The sequence below is a fragment of the Pelecanus crispus genome, chromosome 2, assembly GCF_030463565.1.
Source record: "Pelecanus crispus isolate bPelCri1 chromosome 2, bPelCri1.pri, whole genome shotgun sequence".
Lineage (NCBI taxonomy): Eukaryota > Metazoa > Chordata > Aves > Pelecaniformes > Pelecanidae > Pelecanus > Pelecanus crispus.
This window is the reverse complement of record NC_134644.1, coordinates 175,976,964-176,000,498: the sequence shown is the minus strand read 5'-3', so window position 1 is coordinate 176,000,498 and position 23,535 is coordinate 175,976,964. Positions and strand designations below refer to the sequence as shown.

Here is a 23,535-nt window from a genome sequence, read left to right as displayed (position 1 = left end):
TTAATATCACCTTTCTGTGACAGGGTGTTAATGCTGACAACTGTGCAGAAAAGATCCAGTGACTTTGGCATCGGAGACAAGATGACAGTGTTAATTTGAACTACGCTTCTACATTGTGTAATCATCAGATGTGAAGCCTGGGAGCTGACCAGTGCAAACTCTTTCAGCTCCTTTTTGGAAGTGTCTTGTCCTCTGAGTCAAAGCTGACACATGAATTCTACAAGCAGATATAACTGGTGTCATGTACTTGCAGGTCCCAGAGGAAAATAACCATCAGGAAGAGCATGCACCTGAGTCAAAGCAACATCTCACAGTGAGGGAGGCATGGCCATCACAGAAGAAGCAAGACTAAAACCCTAACTGCTTAGAGTCTCAAAACCTTGCTTGAACACTGTATCATCAGATGCCTCCTTTGCCCTCTTTTTTAAATAAAGCAGAGGAGCAAGGTGGGAAAGTACAGGTAGCCAAATTGAATGCTTGCCATGAATAGTAAGAGGGCACTGAGGAAAGGTGGCAATAGTTGCAATGCTTCACACATTCACTGAGGAGTCTGTGTGGCCGCAAAACACACTGCTATTCAAAAAGAAGTCGGGTAGAATCCCTTCCAACACATATTTAAGGAAGACTGGGGGAATCATCAGTCGGATAGATAAGCAGGCAGAAAACAAGCTGACAGAGCCAATGTAGGTTAGAAAACAAACAGCTCTCATGGGCTCCAAACCAGAGATTAATATGCAGACTCATTAGTTCTCCACATCCTATCTACCTGATAGCATCAGCTGTACCAACCAGATCCTCTACCAGGAATTCATCTCTGCCCCTAACTCTCTGAAACATTTAACAAGACTTACCTCTTTCTCACTTGCTGGCTTATTTTTTGTCTGCTGCAGGAAAGGCAGTTATCCCACCCATTCCCACAAACTGCTCAACCAGAACAACCAGAAGGGATTGTTCAGAAGGTAACAGAGATGTCAGAAGCAAAATATATCTTCAGCCGTATTCTGCTGCTCTTCACATTATGAACTTCACTGTATACAGAGTTCTTTCTATACCCACATCAGTACATTTTTCTCTCTTTTTCCAAAAGAATCTGTCATCTGCTCCAGCTCTCCAGGAAAAACGGTTTTCACCATTTCCAGCAGCTTTCTTGTGGAACCCTGTCTATTCCAAATCAGTCCTGACACAGAGGCTGACTCTGTACAGACTCTGAGCATCCTTCCCTGCTCTTCAGCCCTGTAACATCTCTCTCCCTCCTCACCCCAATTTACAGAAATCCAGCAAGATGCAGCTAATTTCTGCAAAGCCTCGAGCCCTCCCGAGCAAAGTGCTAGAGCCTGTACTACAGAAACAGCAAGTCCCTGAGGAATCAGTAAGAACGATCAGGCAGGAGACTCCTGAAGCCACCAGACAGACACTCACGTGGGGAGAGTCTTTAGCAGGTTCTCACGTAGCTCCAAAGTCACCAGGTTTGCCAAACTGCAAGAGAAGAGGGAGCGAGAAAGCCAGATTCACTGAATAGGGCTTCAGGGATACAAGGAGATGCTCATATCCCTTCCCCTGGGACCACCCCTCATGACCTGCACAAACGAATATACATGAGTGCATACACATGAATGGAGATGACAGGGGAAAACAAAAAACAAAGAGGATCTTAAGTGACTTCTGATGAAGGTGACTGCTTATTGCAAAATCATGGGGAAACAACACTGTGCCCAAACTCAGGACAAGGAAACATGGTATCACATACAGGACCGTCTGCCCAAAAAGATAAAATCCCTCATGTGTAGAAAGCCAAATCCCATGGGATTTGGGAGGGGCACTGCACCCCATGGGCAAAGCCTGTGGGCTTTGCCTTGGCCATCTGCTAGCAGCATAAATCATTTCAACACCATCGGACAGACCACACCTGTTTGGAAAGGGGCAATCGAGCACTCATAAAATAAGGAAAGATAGAGGATTTGAGAAGCCTGGATGCACTCCTTGCCTGTGCCACAGACCACAGAGGAGGAGAAGCAGCTGAGACCAGGAAAGGAACCTTTTTTAAAAAGGCTGTCTTTTAACAAGAATAATGCTTAGAGGTGCTCACACAGTGAGCAAGCTGTAACTGGGATGGCATGCTCTTCCCCTCCAAGTCCTGCTAGTGTCGCCACCCCAACAGCATGGTGTCCCCACCCCGATCCTCCTCCCCTTTATGAGGAACAGGGGCATACTCACTTCCCAATGTCACTGGGGAGGCTCTGCAGGGACACATCATTCAAGGCCAAATGGCCCAGGCTCCGAAGCTGTGTGAAGCCGTCTGGAAGCCTGTGAAAGCATGACAGAACAAACCACCATTAATTCTGTGCACAAAACAAGCCCTAAATTCCTCACTTAAATCCCCAAAAAGCCAGTCTTATCCCAATTGGTATAAACACGTGGAAAGGAGAAGAGCAGGAACCAACTCTGACCCTGGCTCCTCATCCAGAACATGCCCTGTTTCCAAGACAACAATACCCCCTTGCACCAAAGTCATTACATGTCCAAGTGTGCAAACTTGGCTCTGCAGTACTCAAGCATGAATCCCAGACTAAATTATGCCATGTGATCACTTAAACTTGGAAGCTGGGAGGGCTACCAATTAATCCAAATGCACACCTAAGGATATCTCTGCAGATGACACTGCAGCATTCCCCAGGACCAAGTAGTTACTATCACAACAGCTCCAAGGTGCAACAGAACAGGGAAAGAGCCATGAAGAGGAGAAATCCTTTGCTGTTCACAGGCAGTTCCTGGAGCAGGGCTTCCCTGCCCCACTGCTCATGACACACATCTTACAAGTCTGGGCAACAAGAAGACCGACAAATAACTTCTAGCGTAGAGGTGCTGGTCATTCCTGTGGTACAGGGATTCCGAAAAGCTTGTGCCATTCTGGCAGTGTCTGGCACCACAAGAGGGAAGCAGAGAGTTAAATCTATTTAAAGGCTGACTTGGGCAGCGCTTGCCCAGGAGCACAAAGTGCAGCAGGCATCTGGAGTCAGACTGGCATCTACAGGGACCCTGGCAGACAACGTGTCAAGACACCAGTGCCTTGAAAGCATGGTTCACCAAGGCAGAGGAGCCACACTTAAATTCCCAAAACATTATGGATTAAGAGCTGTAGAGACAGAAGACTGAAGAGACAAGGCAGAGAGCCCTGTTCTCGGACATAACTCTGGGCACTGGGATATCAGGGAAACCAACCAAACACAGAGTTCAAAGGACAGCCATCCGAAGTTATAAGTAAGAAGACAGAGAGCAAAGAGGACCTTTCCCTGCTCTTCTGTAGTGCAAGTCCATATCCATTCTGGTTTGTGCACCAGGGTGGAGGGGTGGGGAGGGAGTAACAAACTTATTCCAAGAGGACAAAAGTCCTCACCATTCACACCAGTGGCAACAGTATGACTAAAGGCTCATCAATCCAAGCCACAGGCCCCGCAGAAGAGGGAGCACACACCAGCTCTTCCCTATGCTGAGCGTTCCACCTGTCAGGAGAGCAGACATCTGCAGGTCTTGGCAAGGGCAGGGTGATCCTAGGCCTTGATTTCAAGGGAAGACAATTACAAGATGAAGATCAGAGAAAGCTACAGAGAATGAGGAACTTCAACTCTCATTCTCAGCTGGACTAAAGGGTTGCATATGCCTTCCTACCTGGAGAGAGGATTCCCACTGAAGTCTGCGATTTCCAAGGATTTGCAGAATTTGATGCTTTCAGGGATTTCTGGAATGTCTGGAAAAAATACATGAAAGAAAAAAAGAGGCTTGAGAAGAGCCTATCATGTGGAAAATGGGACACCAAGTAGTGGCGACAACCTAAGACACAGTAAGACAACCATATTTTCATAGCTCGGGACCCACGAGAGATCACTCTGGAGGACTGTGAAAGGGTACTGCCTCTTCCTGAACACGAGTGCACAGGGTAGTACTACTACACTGAGAGAAACAGGGCTATGGGGCACCCACTCCCCATTTAGCTTTATCCTTACCATTACGGGAGATGTCCAGTTCCACCAGCTGCATGAAGTTGGCAACCTCAGGGGGAAGTCTCTGGATTTCATTGTCACTCAGACCCAGCTTGCGCAGGTTCAGAAGCCTAAAGAAAGGCTATAACAGGAGAGAACAAAACTGGGTCAGCAGCAGTTCTGTGGGAAACCTGTCTTCTCACCTCAGGGCAAACCTGAGCATGCACCCCTGGAGACAACCGCCTTCTCTCATAACCTCTGTCCTGGTGGGTCCTCAAAGTGCAGTTGCTGCACAGATGAGAACCCCAATTAAGGTCTACAAGAGACAAGGGTGAAAGAAGAAAGGCATCTAATGAGTTTAGCTTGATGATTCATTTAACATCTCTATTATCCCGCTGCTCTTCTCCCTCCCTTGTAGGACACAAAATGGATGTTCCCTGTTTCCTAAGACAACAGTTCATCTTAGGCATTCAAATACTAGCATGACGAGGAAGTCGCTATAAAGCAGCTTGCCAGCAGACACTAGAGTGTTTATGAGTCTGGTCCAGAGAAGCCAACAAAGGAGAAACGCAAGGGGTCTTCCAGACCAAAAATTCCTTTCTAGAACCACCACAGTCATAGAAACGTTGACTGGAAGGGACCTCTAGAGGTCTCCTAGCCTAACAACACCCAGCTGCTTCACACCTACCCGTGTTCTCTCAGAAGTGAATTGTATCAGCTATAAATGGTAAGTTGCAAGATTCATCAATCATACTCTAGACATCAACAGCCTCTCAGTAAGTTTAACACAGTAAGTTTAACTAAACACAACATACTATAATTATCAACTGAACAAAACTTGCAGCTGCTTCTAAGTATTGTCAGACATAGGATACTGGACAGGATGGAAACCAAGGCTGTTGTGTTTGCTGCATTTCCTGGATCATTTCAGAGTGCCTGGGAATAGCAAACAAACAATCAATATGGGGCCACTGCAGAAAATGAGACAGTTTTAGGAAGTTCACCCATAACCCACAAAGAGATAAAGGCTGTTGCATGCACACATATAACATGGTCTGTCTGATTCTGTGTTTGGGTTCTGCAACGGTACAGACAAGTGCTTTAAGTCACCTCTAACAGCCAAACCTTAAGAAGCTAGTATCTCAACCCGTGATGCAAAAGAAAGTAGCCATGAAGCTAGGAACAAACTCAGGTGTATGCAGTAACACGCAGAAGCCACTTCTAATGCATGTAATCATCCTGTATGTCCTATGCCAGAGGCAGAGGGAGCTACAGTAAGCGACAGAAGATGTAATCGCAGGATTAGTTACAGATCAGAAAACATGTCCGGAGAGTCCGGGCTGCTTACACAGACCACACTGAGAAGTATCAAACAAGAATTTGAGTCTGAACCTTCTTTCTCAGTTGTCTTTCCAGTAATCCATCTGCATAAAAGGTTGCTGAAACAGACCTCCTCAGGAACAGTTGTGGAGGTACTGAGGTTTGTTCAGGTTCGGGGTGGTGGGGCACCCCCAACTGCCACTCATAACATTGCAAAGAACAATCATACAGGCCAGAGAAGGGAGGGATAAGGAACGAAAAGGTGATGCACAGCATAACCGTGAAAAGATACGCAGACCATAGAGCGCTGCTCTTCCCACCAGAAGGGATGATGACGTGGTCTAATGGTGTGACTGGAGAAGGTTCTCTGCTGTAGACCAAAACCTCTGCAGCTTCCCACAGAGATGCCTCAGTCAGGAAGCGCTGCTGGGCACAAGGGCATGTTTGAGGGACTGCAAAACACGGCACGGCCTTTGCTACGCTGCTGTTGTCACACTTCCACATCACTGCCCATGCTGAAAGGGAGCAGTGCTCGGGGATGGACAGCAGTGATACGCAAGTCATGCTCCTGATGTCCTGAAGTAGCACGGAGGACTATAACAAGTGAAAAAAGAAGGGGGGGGGGGGGGAAAAGTCCTCTTGACGCTGAACAGCATAGGTTCTTTTTAATTCAGTTTATCTAATGCAAATCAGTTTAATAAGAAAGGAAGTAGGTGAAAGTCTAAATGACAACAAAGGTTCAAGCCAGAGCAGGAGGTTTAGAGACTTGATTTGCTATTGTTTCCTAGATCCTTCTCCTAATTTTAGAATGCAAGGAAATTCCAGGCAAGACATTGTGTTGACCTGCTAGTCTACAAGCTGAAAAATAACAAAGGGAACAGAACATCTAGAGTCCAAACCTCTAGTGCTTCTGCCTACAGGTTTTAGGCAGTCTCAAAATAGATGTGCACACTTTAAAAAAAAAAAAATCAGAATAAACTAGAATAAAATCACACGATATGTTGCACTGCAATATATATGGGAAGTGGTTATTGACACAATAGAGATTTAAAAGCTAACTATCTGTGGGGCAAACTGGTAGCTGTGAACATTTACTGCAGTTTTGCCTACAGTTTTACCTTCTTAGCTAGCCCACCAAAATCAAAACAACGTAGCACTCCTTTGGCACAGCATTCGTATCCACGCAGTTTATTGCGATGTAACAGAACAAACTGCATTAACAGCCCTTTTACTAGCACAACTACCTTACTGAAATAATCAGAACCTACACGCACACAGACACGCCTGTGAAGCCAAGTACAGACCAAGCCTCAGAAGTAGTCTGTCATGACAATCTCACAATTCTTCCCATCCAATTAACTTTGCTTCAGGGACACATCTACTAAATATAATGTTCCAAAGCACCTTACTTTGTATGCTACTTTTTTTATATCAGTTAAACACATTTTTTTCTCCCCCAGCTTTTTTTTTTTTTTAAATTATTATACTATTATCAGATCTGTGCGCTAATTTCCATTCAGCAAACAGCAAGACAACAAGAGTAGCACATCCCACTTCCTAAGATTCAGTTAAGCTAGACCTGAATAAAATATTTTGATGTGACAAAAGTTCAAACTAGTCAAAAGTCATCAGTGGAGGTCACAAAAAACCAAATGCAGAATTACAGTGTTCCCATGCAAGAATTAAGATTTTATATTTGCAAATAAGCAGAATCCAAGTAAGCCACCATGTCTTGCTCTGACTAACAAAACCTTCTTGTTAATGGTTAGGTACCAGCCACTTGCTCGTCATCGTTAACCCCTTACCAACAGGGCTGCGTCAATGAAATACTGCTAGCTGAAGCACAGGTACGCCAACAAGTCGGTATTTTCCCTTGACAGACTGCTTTGCTCATGAATGTCTTTACAAACTGCAGAGCACACCAACGTTCCCATAACCAGTCCAGTAGACCGAACTGCCATTGCATCGCGGAAATGCAAAGGTAGACCCGCACTGCTGGAGCAAATAACTAGATGCTGGTTGTTCAGCAGCTGTTCAGAGGTGGGACCATCTTCAGGAACACGCGCTTAAAAGCGCAGAACAGATGTTCTTCCCACGTATGCTAGCAAAGCTTTTAAAAAACTAGCAAGCAGTCAAAGTTTGCTCTTATCTCTACTAGGACTACAGTTAATATGATGTAAAATATGGCAACATGATGTAAGCAAGAACCGGTAAGACTGCAAACACTGTATCTAACATGATGCATAAAATTTTCAGTTCAGTATTTTGTGAACTGGCTACTTCAACTCCTAAGTCCAACAGCCAAATTTACAAAGCAAGGCTGCACAAGAGATTCATTTGTGACACTGGAAATGGAGAACAAAGGAATTTTAAAATTGTTACTGGAACTAAGAGTGAAAACTTAAGCAAATGCCTCTTTGGAGACTGGCAATTACCCCTTTTTCTAATCAATGTTAACCCTGTTTCATACAGCTGACAAAAGAAGTCATGAATTTAGCACTATACGGAATTTCTCTATTAAGACAAAGCATACACAGCTTCAAGATTTTCTGAATATTAAACAAAAAATTTAAAAAAAAAATCACCAAATCTGCATGACCTAGATCTTTCAGTGTCCAAACTAGACTGATATAAGATCAAAACCAGAAGTTTGAAGAAAAAAAAAATAAGCAGCAATCTTTCACTGTTTCCTGGCATACCAGAAGCCTAAAAACCACACAGAGCGAACACAGATTAGTACGAAAGGACTCCAGCGCACAGGAATTCAGCCAGCTCAGCATATGATGAAAGTCATCACAAGTGAAGAAAAAAAAAAAAAGGCTCACGACTAAGATCGGCAGTGTACAAATATATTAACAGCACAGTTGGGTAATTAGGGGGGAAAAAGCCTTTGTAAATTAGAATATATTATGAAGATACTCTACTGCTGAAGTGTATGAGCAGGTACAGGATGGCTAAGATAGAAAACAACTACAAAATTGTCTTGCAGATAAGATTCAGGGGGCATAAATTCTTACAACATCCAGAGCAAAGCAACTGCAATATAGCAGATTGGAAATACATAGGCCATTGCTCTCATTCATGTACTGACTGGCTGAAAATTAGCGAAAGGTATAAAGAGCCTGTAAAGCACTATAAGCCAAAAGATAAGAAATACTCCACAAAATCATAACATTGCAAAAAAGACAGAAAAATGTGAAATACAGGCTCTGCAGCATGTTTTCAGCTGCAACATCCTCATTCAGCAGCCCTCTAAAGACAAAAGCAGGCAAACATATGAGAAGTCATTCAAGAGTTTACCTATAATTTCTGAAACAAAACTCAATTACTTCAATCTCTTTTTCACAAAAAAAAAAAAAAAAAAAAAAAAGGCAACCTAGATCCATGGATTTTTCAGTCCAAAGGGACAATGAAGTAATATCCTTCTCATCCTTTGTATATCACGGACCTTTATCACAGAATCATGAAATAATTCAGGTTGGAAAGAACCTCAGGAGATCTCTAGTCCAACCCCTTGCTCAAAGCACGGTGAGCTACGAAGTCAGACCAGGTTGCTCAGGCCTTCGTCTAGTCAGGTCTTTAAAACTTCCAAAGACAGAGGATCCAAAAATCCTCTGGGCCCCTGGGTCCACCAGTTAATCATCCTCCCAGTGAAAAAAGCTTCCTTGTGCCCAGCTAGAGCCACCTAGTTCCATGACACCCTGTGCCTCTCATCCTCGCCCTACGCACCGCCGGGCTCCGTCTCCTTGATGACCCTAACCCTAACCCCGTAACACACTGGCAGGCTGCTATGAAGTCCCTCCCAAGCAGCGCCTTCTCCAGGCGGAAGAAGTCCCACTCCTGCGGCCTGTCCTGTCAGGACAAGCGCTTCAGCCCCTGCGCACCCCGCGCACCCTCTCCTGAGCTCGGGCCAGCGCGGCAACGCCGCTCGTGCATTGCGGGCCCCACAACAGATGCAGCATCGAGGTGTGGTCTACGGAGCGTGGAGCAGAGGGGAATACCACCCCCCAGTCTCCGGGCGTGCTCCCATCGGTACGTCCAGGATGCTGTTGGCCCTCCGTGATGCCAGGGCACCCCGCTAGACCCTACAAGGAGCTGAACTCTGAATACACGGACCAAGGACAAAAACCGAGCACCTTCAGCACAATGGCCAACAGGAAGAGCGGAGAGGAGGTGGCCATGTATGATACACAAAGAGCATTGCCAACAATAGTACACGCAACATGAAGTCAAACTCACAGGCCCGTGTGCATAACCAAATAAAAAGCCTCAAATGTCCCTTTTTGCTGTTGCCAGGCAAAAATTGAAGTATGCAACCAATATAAACAATGGAAGAGAACCATCAAAATTTTAGGAGACCCTTGACTGTGACAAACCTTTCACAATTAAACCACACCAGTCACTTGGAAGCTATGCTTATACGAGTTACACAGCTCCCCACTATAAATGGGTTGGATTCCCAAGAAACGCCACGCAAGCTAATGTACCACCCTGACCTATTCATTCTACTCCTGTTACAGTACATGACACTCGCTTGTCAGCTAGTTCCAGCTAACGACAATTAAACTGGAAAGACTTTACTTCTGTCTTAACAACATCTGATGCCTCAGCAACTATGGAAGACCCACTTCAATACTGAAATATGATGATATATGCAGAAGTGAGAAAGGATGAAACCCCAGCGCAATTATTAATGAACCTCTTGATTCAGACCACTGCCTTTGGAGTAATTTTATAAAAGAAAAATATCAGGCTAATAGAGTAGAATCACTGCTATGATGGTCAAAACTATCGTCATTGCAAAGGGAAAGAAACGTCAGCTTCAAATTGAAATACTACAGCCAGCCAAGGAGAGAGACATCCTAACCATAGAGCACTCATCTTCAATGGTTAGGTCAGTCCTCCTCGGGGAACATTTCCAAACAGCACACTGTGGTTTCATTTGAGGTTATCCAGAGAAACACTAACAGGCTCAGCCAGTTTATGAAAACAAGAAACACTGGTAGCAGCAAATACGAGCTCCATTTGGCAGATGCACCTTTGGCTTCTGCTGAGGAACTGAAATACCTGTGTATTGAGAAAGTCCTGAGCTTCACGTACTGATGTCGAGGCCCACTGGTCTACGACACATTTCTTACTGGTATCACAAGGATGCCTGACACCCCACTTTGCAGAGCTTCTCACCCTGTGAGATGCAAAAGCACAGAACTCCCCGATCCCATGGAGTTCAGTATACATGAGGTGTTTTGCCTGCACTTAGTTTATAAACCAGGTTAGCCCAGGGCTTCAGCTTTGGCCAATAGTGAACTCTTACATGGGAAAGCAGAGTGAACCCAGGAAGGAGGAAATATCCACCTGATTTAGAAACGAGCTTCCAGCCTCATATCCTCAACATGACATGACTGCTCCCCAGCAATGCAGATGGGTGGCACTAGAGGTGGTGCTGGCCAAAACTGAGAGGGAGATGCCTATCTCCTGAGTAGAGACAGAAGTCTGACAGTCCCCTGTATCCCTTCCTCATTCATTAGACGAGGAACTGTGACTGTCCAACTCCAAAACTGGCTGCATCAGCTGCCTCCTGTTCTGCAAGAGAGGGAGCCAGCACCACTGCCTTCACACACAGCCTCAATCAGCATGAGGCAGGCATCGCACCGCCTGTGGACACTAGTGCAGAGCTTCCAGCTAAATTAAGTAAGCAGGGTAAGTTTCGAGAAAGCCAATGTCTGCAAAACTGCAAAGCAGTATGTAGCAGGGCAGTGAGTGAGGGATGCAGATTTCCAAATACAGCAGTTCACGTAAAAAGGCAATTTGCATCAGGGAGGCAGGTCCAGCAGAACCACAGAATGGTTGAGGTTGGAAGGGATCTCTCAAGATCAGATAGTCCAGCCTCTGCTCAAAGCAGGATCAGCTATAGCAGGTTACCCAGGGCTGTGTCCACTTGGGTTTTGAATATCTCCAAGGATGGGCATTCTGCAACCTCACTGGGCAACACGTTCCAGCGTTCAACCACCCCTCCAATTAAGGAAAAAAGAAGTTTCCTTATGTTTAAACAGAATTTCCTCTATTTAACTGTGTGCCCATTACCTCTTGTCCTGCCATTGGACGCCACTGAGAAGACTCTGGCTCCACCTCCTTTATTCCCTGACATCATATACATGTTGTTAAAATCCCCCTAAGCCTTCTCTTCTCCAGGCTGAACGGTCCCAACTCTCTTGGCCTCTCCCCATATCATAGATGTCCCAGTCTTTTAATAATTTTTGTGGCACTTCACTGGACACACTCCTCTATGTCCATGTCTTCCCTACACTGGAGAGCCCAGCACTGGGCACAGTCTTCCAGATGTGGTTTCACCAGAGCAGAACAGAGGGGCAGGATCACCTTCCTTGACTGCTGGCAATGCTCCTCCCAACTGCTGGTCAACTTGTGGTCCACCAGGACCCCCAGCGTTTCTGCTTTTTGGGTGGTCAGTCCCCTGCTTGTACTACTGCAGGAGGCTATTCCTCCCCAGGTGCAGAAATTGGCATTTCCCTTTGTTGAACTCCACAAGACTCCTGCTGGCCCATTTTTCCAGCCTGTCAAGGTCCCTCTGAACAGCGGCACAACAATCCAGTACATGCAAAGTCACACGCAGCATGTATATACTCAGCAAAGTCATAAAGGGCCCTTGTAAACCCAGTCTCTTTGTAAGAGGCCCTAGAAAACATCTGAAGGAGGTTCCATCCTCCTCTCTGCAATTAGCGTGCCTCCAACCAAGTTTCTTCAGCTTGCTGACGTGATGTACCTTCTCCAGACCTCAATCCTGCCTCTCTGACTGTCGATGTTCCTATCTGTGAAGCTCCCAGCATTAGTACTGCGGCCGCAGCAAAGCCCCAGGACACGAAAAAGAGGTTAATGGACCTCCTCGGTTAGCCTAGAGAGCCACAGTGTTCAGATAGCGATGCTGGGAATTTGGACACCACCCCAAGGGCTTCCCTTCTGCTGCAGAGTAATGCTTAGCAGAGCCTTGCCTCCTCCCCCCGCTCGCTTATTCAGTCAGATCAAGAGGTAGAACATGAAAAAAGGAGAAAGGACAATGGATAAAAGGATCGGAACAAACCCTCTGAGCTACCACTCAACTATGCCGTTTCCCAGAAACAACAAAATCCGAGGGCAGGCCTGGAAAGCCAACCATTCCCCAAATGGGATTAACGGCCAAAGAGCCAGCCCGGCTCGGGGGGGCAAACGGCACAAGGTAACCCCCGCCCCCCTGCACTGCCACCGCTGGCCGTTCCGAAGGGGCACGGTGGGGCTGGCCCCGCTGCTCTGGCAGGAGGGAGGGAAAGGGCTTCAGCCCCTGAACGACCCAAGCAGTCCGACGATGCACGGCAGGGCCAGGGTCGCAGATCTACCAGGCCCACTGAGCCTCCCGTGCAGACTGCCAGCGCCGCGATGCTGGCATCCAGCCTGCGGCAATCACAGCCGCAGAGTCCCTGGAACACGGCCAGAGCCCCGAGCCCATCCATGATTCACATGATGGCAACGCAAGCCCGTATGTCTTACGGCTCCATTCCCACCTGCAGAAAGATGTATCTTCACAGCCAAGCAAGCAGAGAAGGCCACTTGGGTGCTGAAGCCTGGGACTTGGAAAACACTCGCTGCTGCTGCGTGCAGACGGCTCCCCCTTTCCGGGTCGGCCCCAGGCCCAGGGTAGTTTCATGACTCTCTGCTGAATCATTGCTTTCTGGAGGCCATAGCAAAAGGGCTTCTGGCCTACCCGAGGCTGAACTCCAGCTCCCCCCTCACCTGCGCTGCTTAGGCAAGGAGATGCCCTTTGCACTCCCCACACTAACATGCAACACCGAGCCAGGCGTGAAGCAGCCCCATGTGCCTGGGCAGAGGTATTTGTCCTGTTTCACACCCCAAACGTCAGTCCCACCAAAGGCACCGTGCCTAATCCCAGGGGAAGGGGACTAGGACACGGGGGTCTTTGTTCCCCAGCATCACCGTGCTGCTCTCCTCCAGTGGGCAGCCCCCACGCTCCCACCTGTACCTGGAGGAAAGCCATCTCCACGGTGGCCAAGAAGGAGGGAGGAGGGCAAATGGACACCCAGGCCCCTCTACCAGTTTCTCTGGAGAAGGAGCCACGCTGTTCTGCAGCACAGACAGCTCGTGGAAGCTGCCTTGGCACCAGGACCCCTGCTGCAAACAGCAGACAGGAGGGGGGCAGCTGCCAAGTGCCATCAGGCTGCAGGGACGTTTCTCCCCTCAGCCAAGCACGCTTTAAGCAGGCTTCAATGAAATGCCTCATAAAGATGGGTCATTTCTCAAGGTGAGACGGCTGCAGCACTGCTGAAGGGAAGCAGGATGTGTGCCAGAGGAAGAGGAGACAGACACCAACTTACACAACCGTAGAGCCACAATGATCTTACACATAGGCCAATGTCTGTGAAATAAGGCAGTGACAATTTAGACATCTGGAGACCAGGAACTGGCTCTACACTGTAAACATGGTTTTCACACTGGAATTGCACAAAACCTTCTTGCTTCTGCAGCCAAAACCATCATGGTGCTCCCAAGCTCTGCTAGCCAGTGGGTCTCAGGCGCCTCCTCTTCCTCAAAAAACAACCTGTGACAACCCAGGCTGCCTCCAAGACAAAGGCCCAGAGCCAGAGGCATTTGGACCAGGTGATTTTGCTGCAGGGACTGAGCACACCAACAGTGCCTGCTGCGTTACTTCTGCTCCAACACAGGCTAAGGGGATCCAAAGCAGAGGTTTTGCTAACCTTTCCCATCCTGGAAGTGCCAGTGATAAGGACGGGTCCTCCTTACATGTCATTACTCTTAAGAGAATTTCAAGTCCAACTGTCAAACCCTGCTGGTACAGCCCCACCGCCTTCAGCAGGACAACACACATTTAATTAAAGGCAGGATCAGACTGTGTAGCAGGAAAATAATTACAATTCTCCTGGTGATTCACGAGCAAGAAGAGGGCCTTGGTTTCCCGTGCCACCACAGGCTGGGCTCGCAGCAGCATGCAGCAGACCTCCTGTTTGTCCCCAGCTAGAACGAATGCACAGGACTCTGCCACCGTGGGTAGAAGTTGACTGTCAGCAGTGAAATGCAGCAGCTCAGGCAGCTCCTTGAAAATGCCCACAGCAAGACCAGATCACCTATTTGAGCCTTGCGTTTCATTCACATTTTCCTGGTTAAACACAGGCTTGACATCTTCAGGATTGCCTATGGAGGACGCAGAGCCTGCTGCACGCTCTGCAGCCAAGGTGTCTGGACGCAGGAGCACGCATGCCTGCCTTTTCAGTCTCGGAGACCTACAGGTAGGAGAAGCGTGAACAGAACTGAGGTCCCTCCTTTTACATCTGTGATGAAAGAAAGAGGTGATCTTTGACGACTGTGCCAGTGGGATTGCCTTTGGGGAAAGCCAGCTGTATGCGAGATTCGGGAGGAGCTGGAAGCAAAAACTGCCAGGCAAAACGTTTGGCAGTTGATCAGCTCTAAGGTTAAATTCAGTCCTTCAAAGTCGCTGTGCTCAAAGCCAACACCTCACAGGTGAGGCCACGGAACCAGAAGGGCTTCTATCCCATCGTCAGGCAGCTCGGGCAGGATGCCGGTCCCAGCGGCTGTACCGCTCCCTGAGCGGAACAGGAGTCAGGCCGCCCCCGGCAGCGCCAAGCGCCTCCCATTAGCGCTCGGCCGCATCACCCGAGCAGCCAGCGCAGGACACGCCTTTGCCCATACTGAGAGAAACAACGCGAGCAGCGTATGTTCCCGGCACAGCGACACCCAAGGAGAAGAATCGCTCCACCTGAAATCTAGTGAGGGTAACGGAGTTAGTGGTAGCAGAGGTCAAAAAAGCGATCACCGCTGCTGAGAGACGAGATCAGTTTGGAGCTCCAGCCGAGAGGCCGCACCTCAGCCCCCGCGGGGCAGCCCCGGTGCCGCGGGGAGGGCACCACTGCCGCTATCCAGGCAGACCCTCACACCTGGGCATGACTCGGAGTAACGTAACCTGTAACTCCCGCCAGCGACCCGGAGACTCAGTCGGACCCAGCTGAGCAGGCGTGGGACAAGACCGCAGGCAGCGAACACAGGCCACCTGCCATCCCAAACAAGGCATCTCCCCAAGTAACTGACTCCAACTATGGCAGCGTTTCGTTCTCCACTCCTCACAGCACTGGCCAGATACGAAACCGGCTTCAGCCTTTTCTGGCCGCAAGCACGTAATCAGAAACACCTGGGAGGCGGCAACGCAGCAGAGTCCCAAAGAGGAACGAAGCTCTGCAGCAGGCGAACACCAGGCACCGCAGCCTGCGGCCCAGCTCGGGGTTGCAGCCAGACCGCCGCGGCTGGCCGTCTTCCCGGTGCCTCAGCAGGGACGGCAAAGAGGGCTTCTCCCTCCTGTCAGCCCCCACACGGCACGGGAGGAGGGGATACTCCTTGCCGGCCCACCCCAGGCGGACGCAGGACAAGGAGGGGACGCACGGACGGGCCTGGCGAGGCGTGGCACCTCCCGGCAGGGCAGGAGCGTCAAGTGCACCGAACACGAGCGGCTCCGCAGCCCCTGCGCGCACCGGAGCTCGGAGCCGGCGAGGAGACCAACCTTACCCGCAGACGCAGGCTGCTGGGACACAGCCCGCCCTAGCACAGACTGGCCGGATTTCCGACTATTTAACCCCACGTATCAGGCCCTGAGGAACGTATTTCAAATATATAAAAGCACTTAAGCGTCAGGAATACATTCCAGCTAAGACAAAGCAAGCTGTCGCCAAGCCCAAGGCTCACCAGCTGCCTCTTCCCAGGCATTTAAGCAGGGACTGAGGAATGCAGTCCCCTCTGGGGCCGGGCGCAGCAACTGTCCCCTGCAGACAGCACGCTGCCGAGGATGGCACGCAGGAGCAGAAGGGAATCTCTGCTCCAAATGAAAGGACAAGCCAATTCAGGGCCACAGAGAGGAAATCCCCAAGCCAGAATTAGATCACGCCACCACAATTAACACCCTGCTCTTGCAAAGAGCTGGGGGGGTGTTTACTGACGGAGCAATTCACGGTCCCAGACTGCATCTTAAGCACAAAAGCAGCAGCTTCCAGCCACGTAAACGGGGGGACCCCGCTGAAAGCAGAGCGCAGGCGACCTCCGCCTCAGTCCTGTACGGGGGGCTGGGAGGAGTCCAAGGGACGAGTGCCACCGACGCATCAGCACTCCCTGCCGCCGGCACGGAGCATCCAGCGTCATCTTCCACTGAAACACTGCAAAAGCATTCATTTGGAGAGACCTGCTGAGATCATTTCATGGGACAGCATTCTGGCTACGGGTGAAGCAGCAAAACCTCCATACAGCCCAAGCGCCATCCAAAGACCTCTCCCCCTTTCTTATCTGTTTACCATTTATCTCTTCCCGCCCAGCCTCTGCCCTGGCATACCAGCACCTCAGGAATGGCCTCTCCAGTATAACAAAGGGACCTGATCCATCAATCTAGTCTTCTTCTAAACCATCTTCTGACCAAAGAAGGGTCAACTAGCAATTGCAAAAAAGTAATTTACTTATCTGTAATGCCGCAAATATTAACAACAGGGAAGAATGCCAAGAGTTATACAACAGCCTGTTCCAATTGTTTCAAATAGGATTGTATTTTCTCGAGGCAGAAATCATATCCCCTTATAAGTTTATACAACAGATGCATCTCCAGCACTGAGAGGCACCCCAGAACAAACAAACAAAAAAACCCCAACAAATAAGCTCTAACCCTGAAACTGGGAAACCCAGACAAGCAGAGGAGATCAAGTTTATTAACTGGTACAGAGCGGGGTATTCAGACTACAGCAGACTCTCCACTCAGGGTTGATGGAACCACATTTGAGGGGCTGCAAAAGTCTCAAAGAGTAGTTAAGTGTCCCTGTGTGGAAGCAGACAGCAGGAGATTCTCAGACACAAAAGACACAAACAGCTCCTCCAAACAGGAAGAGTACAAAGAATAGGAAGGTGCCAAAGCAGCTCTCGGGGGAACAGCTCGGCCATACACCATTAAATACCCTGAACTAGAAATGGAAAAAGGAGAAGTCAGAAAGCGCAAAGAACCTTGCAATGCAAGAGCTCTGCAGGCCATCACATCCCTCTGCCTCCGCAGGCAGCATGTCTTACCATCCGCCACGCTCTTCCACCACTGTTCCCTGCCTCGTCCGAGTTTCCATCAGGGAGATGGTGAAACAAGATTATGAAATCCAGGAATATTCAGGGGAACACACGCAACAGGTCAGAGGAGACCTAAAGAGGTTAACCTAGTCCTGCCTTTACCTCTAACCAACAATAAAACACCACTTAAATCATTGCTGGCAGGGATTCAGACAATAGCCAAAAGGAATAAGGCGAGATCTTAGAGGTGCAAGCAGATCAGGTAACACGCAGATGCTCTCTATCACTGTGATACGACGTTTACCCTTTAGAGACAGCGGACTGGAACGTGAGCAAGGGAAGGGGGTCACTGAGGACAGGAGGAATCCCAAAGGCGCAAATTCGTTCCAAGCAGCCAACTTGGCAGCTGACGCACCCAAAGACATGGAAGTTGTTATTAACCCCATGACAGAGATGTATCTAGAGGTTTACAATAACCAGGTCAGCTGAACCCGGGGCAAAGACTGAACAGGTGCTTTCACTGATGACCTCTCTACATTGTACAAAACCAGTGCAAAGAAAGACTTAATGAGAGGTAGCAGCATTTAGGCCATAGTCACCTAACTCTTCATGAACTTTTTGCTTCACCGAACCTCTTTGCCACCCAGTATGCCTTTTTACCTCACTGTTACGCTCATTTGAACTTTCTCCAAGACCTGAGCTCCTTTTGAGATCCACATAGGGCAGCATGCCCACACGATGTCCAACAACAGAGCTGACTACACACCTTGGAGCTCACAGAGAAGTTAATATTAATAGTCAGTTCTTATTTGTAGACCTTGAAGCATAGAATCACTTCCGTGCTGCTCTTTCCTGTTCCCTTGTTTGTATGTCCAAGAGTTTTATTAGCTCTTTTTTCCACAACTGAGCCTATACTCAGCTACTACCAGTCCAGCACAAATCCCAAGTTCCCCTAGAAATCACCCAGGATTTCTAAGACAGACAGTTACTGCACAAAGAGAAAAGGATGAGGGTGAAATGGTCTGCACTTATTTCAACTTCTGGGCAGCAGCACACCCAGAATACCTGGCTTTTGGAGAAACAAAAACACATCCATTTGTACACATTTGTACACGTAGGGCTCCTGAACTCCTGGAAGGAATAGAGAGGCATGCCAACTCTGCGCACAGGTCTCATAGCAATCAAGTGAAACCAGTTTCTTGACTGGTTTTGTTAAACAAATGCAGCTTGCAGTTTTGACAAAGCCTGTGATGAAAAGAATTCACATGCAGAACAAGAGAAGGTGCCCATCGCACACTCAAGCCTTAATGAGCACCAAAGCTCGCCCAGTCTCCTTCCAGCATGGTGAGCCCCCGAGGAGTCCAGGCACTGATGATTCATGGTCCTCTGGCTTTCTCAGGGAAGGGCTGTTAGCATGGAGAGATTAAAAGGAGCAGCTCTACTCCTCCGTGGAAGTAAATAAGACCCAGGATCCTCCTTGCAGGCCCCAGATGCCAGGAAATTAAAAGCTGCTCTTAATTAGCTTTGCAAGGCCCCACCTTGTCTTGGGAAAGTGACAAACAGGGCGCTCAGGTTTCACCCTGCTCCGTGCAGCAGGATCCCCGGCTCTGGACAAAGGACACCCATGCTCTTGCCCCAGGCCAATGGCAGCCAAACAGGAGGAACCGCTGAAACCCGGACTGCTTGTGCCAGCCTAGAAATAGCCTTGCCAAGATGCAAATAGCAACAAGCCAGTACAGGAAGGAATCTGCACTGGACCCAGAAGGTCTCCTCTCCCTGGTGCTCCAGCCAGGTGTCCATCTCTCATAATTTTCAGCAAGCTAATTACAGCTCACCAGGCAGTAGAAAACAAGTTTTCTGCACTGGGCCAAATTTGTCACGGGAGCTTTTAGTAAGGAAAAAGCAAAGCAGAGAAACTGCAACCCCTCCATTAGACATCCCTAGGGCTTGCCTCTTCAGTACCTCCACTATTCAAAAATTTGGTATCAAAGCTAGCTCTTTAGTTTTCTTCTTTTTCCGCTCACTGCATGATCCCTCAGCCTGCCTCCCAACCTCAGGACACTTCCTGCTCAGGTATCCTTCCAGCAGGTCTCCAGCGACTGTCCCTCTGCACACTCCTGCTGACACAGAAGAGAAGTCTCCTCCCTGCTCCGCATTGACTCGTTCATAATTTTCAGTCCCTACTCAGCTCCACCCTCTCTTCCTCCTACACCAAGTCCTACGAGCTCTGCTCCACCCAGGTTTCTTCCGACCTCTCCCTTTTGCCTTCCCATACTCCAAACGTGAGTGCTCCTCTGAAAGCACACCAAGAGCCCCTGGATCCCTGCTGATCACGCTCCACTCCTGGGCCGTGACTGGCTCCATCTGCCACCTCCAAATTCCTCCTCCAAATTCCAGACTGCACTCATTCCTTTCTGGCGAGACCTGCACCTCTGAAGTGCTCACGGAGAGTGGACTAAACGAGTCAGGTGGTTTTTGTAGCTCTAATGTAATGATTTAGCAGGCTGTATCCTTGAAACCTATACCCTTAGCTGAAGGACCTGCTATTTATCCTGCTGCTGCAGCGTGTTACACGCTCACAGTCCTGCAGAAATGACTTTATGCAAGCCAGGTAGAGCAGAAGTCAGCACAGGGCAAGGCAGTTCCTTCTCTGGAATTCAGACACCCTCGTGAAGAGCACAGGGAACTTACCAAATGGAATTTATCATTTTCCATTAAATCATGCCGTATCACCCCAACAGCAAATTCCCACCAGGCAGCAGATGCCCCTAACGCAGATTTAATCTATCTCTTCAAAGAACCAGAGTATAGCCACCATCATGAAAAATCTGGACTCAAACCAGTCAAGATTACACATGGGACAAATAAAAAAGAAGCAAGAGCAGACAGAAGACTATTTGGCACTGCAGGACAGAGAGAAACAAGCGTTCACTTCTACAGCTTAGAAGAGAGAGTTCAGAAAGCGTGATGGTGTCATTCGGAAATGCCAGGAGGCAGGCAGATCATCTAATCAGATCAAGAGCAAAGCAGCAGGAGGAAGGGGACATGGGAAGCTCTGGTATAGAAGAAAATGGTGCCATAGAAAGATCAAGAGATTGCCAGTTTCTGGACTCTGGAACAAGCAGAATAAAGACAAATAAAAGCATGTCAGACAGAGGTGCCCTGGTAGCGGGCGCTAGGTCAGAAAACCCACAGAAGAAGAGTCAGATAAATTCAAACACTTTCAAAGGAAGTTGTTTGCTAACTAAAACAAGATGACCTTTCCAAAACCCAGCCACCCCTCCACTCTTCTCTTCAAAAATCACCTCCACATGGAAGCCTTCCTGAAAAGTCCTGCTTGAGCCCTTAAAACCAAACTTGCTCTGGTCAAACTTGCTACCAAAGACTGTATATACCCTCTCATTCACGATCTTCTAGCTCATCTCCATTTACTGCTCTCCTCTTGCACCCTACACGCACATCTCGGTAGTCCTTTAAACTCTTCTCCCGAGGAATGGGTACATGCTGCCCTATTCTGTGAAACAAACACACTTCCCTTTCTCCCACCTTCCTTCATGGTACGCACAAATCCTCTTCCCAGTCTCTCTCTCACACAAGGCATGTTTCCATGCAGCATTCCTCAGCTGGAAAGCGTCCTCCCTACCCCAGTCAAAGACCTCTCCCATTGCCCTCCCTCGGGGAAAATATGTGCCCATATCGAGTACTGCTGTCCTCTCTTTCCCTGGTGGAAAGGCAATTTACTTTGAATTTTCATCCCATATCCACCTTGTATAACATGCAGATTCTTACTCGTATGTTAGGTACCTGTCCCTACCCACATGGCCCCCAACAGTAATATCCTTAAATAATGCCCTTCCTGCACATGCACCCCTTCACTGCTCAAGGAAAGTCTATTAGCACAAACCATTAGGACGCATATTGGGTCAAACCTCAGCTGGATCTAACCTTGCATTCTCATTCCACCAAAATGCAAACCTCCTTATCAAATGCCTCCGGACCACCCGTGGCACCAGCTGGAGGAAACTTGGTGGGAGGCTGGAAAGGGGAAAGACTGTGGGGCCTACTTCTGCTCACTCCTCCTGACGTGTCTGCAGGGCACAGCATCTCTAACAGCATCCACCAGCTCCTTGGCTTTCTTCAGGAGCAGTTAGCACTCAGGGATGCTCTGCTCGTTTCCCCTCCTGTTCCCCAGCTGCACGTATTTGACGCTCACCTTGCTTGTGAGGGAGAGGGCATTTAGGTGTTGCTAAGGATGGGCTGATACCCATCGTGACTGGAGAAAGCCCACAGCAGCTGCAGACAGCACTTGATATGCAAAAGCGTGAGTATAGCAAGTCCGAACCATACTTCCTCTAGGTCTCTCCTGGGGTGTGCAGCACAAGCAAGATGGTGTCTTCGTATATACTCGGTTTTGGTCGTTTTCTCTTCCATGAGCTGGTCCACTTCTTTCCCGAGCTCATGTAAACTTTGAGCATCCCTTACGTCATATGGCAAGTAGTTCCACACTTCAGCTTAACTACATTTTGCATGAAAAATGATTGAATTTATTCTGAACTGAGTGCTTTTTGGTTTCACTTAACGCCCTCCAGTCCTTGTGCAGGAAGAAACAAGTGGTCAGCTGCTCCCTGTTCATTCTCTCCAGGCCTTTTCTGATATTCCAGACCTCTGTCATCCGATGGAGGAATAGCACTATCTTTTTCAGACGGACTGAAGAGATCTTGTAAATGTTTATTTTTCTTGTGCAAAAGCTGTTGCGTATTGGGTCTGATCACGCCATTTTCATAGAATCATAGAATCGTTTAGGTTGGAAAAGACCTTTAAGATCATCCAGTCCATTTTCTGCTCCCCACTCTCTGCACCTCTTCTGACTTTACTACATCTCTTCTGAGACTAGAGGATCACAATCTTATCTGTCTGTTCTCTTATTGTTTTTCTAATAATTCTTTGCCAGAAGAGTCTAAAAATTTCAGGGAACTCAAACACCAGAGAGGAACTCGTGATCCCAGGATAGGTCATGGCAAGAGCTCTGATGCTTCCAAGCCAAACAGACGTAACAGCTAGAGTTAAACAAGTGTTCACAAATACAAGCTCTTTGGGTGACAACAGGAAGGAGACACAGTGCTCAGGACAGATACACAGCACCTGCTTTCACCGGCAGGATTACATCTATTTGATCACAGACTAAATAAAATGTCAGTATAAAATCTGCATTTATAATCCAAAAGATGCTCTTCAAAAGCTAACCAAAACCCAGTAGTATCTCAGTCCAAACAGGTTCAATGTAAAAACAAGGTAGGACTGCGACTATTCAGCAGGATACAAAGGAGTTGAGCAGCGCGAGGAGTTGAGCAGCACAAGGATCGGCAAGTTCACTGCAGATGTGTCGCAATTAGCCTCCTCTGCAGAAGAGACTTACACTCATTCATAAGTCCTAACCTGCCTATAACACACATTTTCCAGTAGTTTGAGAAATATCCCCGCCTAAAGTATAACGAGATCCCAAGCTACGTGATGGAAGAGAGCCGATAAAGTATCAGACTAGCGTCTCCACACCTGAACAACGCGCCCTCACAACCGAGTCGCACAAGCAGCCTGCTTGATTGCACAAGGCAGGAGGAAGACAAGCAGGAAAGACAGAGAGAACACAAAAATGTTAGAGACATCAGGAGAGCAAGAATCTGCCGTTTCTACACAAGAGAATCCGTTTGGGAAGGGATGCATAAATTGTGCAATTTAACAAAACTGAACCATATTATTTTGGCCTGAATCAAAAAGAACTTTTTGGTTTGCATGTTTGTTCCCCCCCCAACCCGATTTCATGGCAAATATCATAACATGTCAGCAATTCAACAAAAAACTTTAAACCAAAAAATAATGGCCTGTTTCTCAATTTTTTTAATGAAAAGGAGACTTAGTCTATATTCACTGATGAGGATCTATCCAAACGAGCTACACTCAAATACGTTCTCTCTCTGGCACAAGTAACACTTCACTAACTTTTTAAAAATGGCACAGTTTCCACAGGGGGATGTGGTAAAACTTCCTCCAGAATATCCCATAGCCCAGGAATGTCTTAAGGCCTTCTCCCTCCTGAGAGGCAGGTTCAAATTCCAGT

General features: G+C 48.1%; 1 protein-coding gene across 3 annotated transcripts in view; it reads right to left on the bottom strand.

Annotated features, from left to right (window-relative positions):
• Positions 1-23,535, bottom strand: part of SCRIB (scribble planar cell polarity protein) — a 113,970-nt gene that overhangs the window by 89,208 nt on the left and 1,227 nt on the right. For all 3 annotated transcript variants that reach the window (XM_075704909.1, XM_075704908.1, XM_075704910.1), the window contains exons 2-5: positions 4,002-4,119; positions 3,667-3,745; positions 2,215-2,304; positions 1,420-1,476 (exon numbers count right to left, since the gene is read on the bottom strand). In XM_075704909.1, the coding sequence (XP_075561024.1) occupies positions 1,420-1,476; positions 2,215-2,304; positions 3,667-3,745; positions 4,002-4,119 (344 nt within the window). The remainder of the gene's footprint in view (positions 1-1,419; positions 1,477-2,214; positions 2,305-3,666; positions 3,746-4,001; positions 4,120-23,535) is intronic.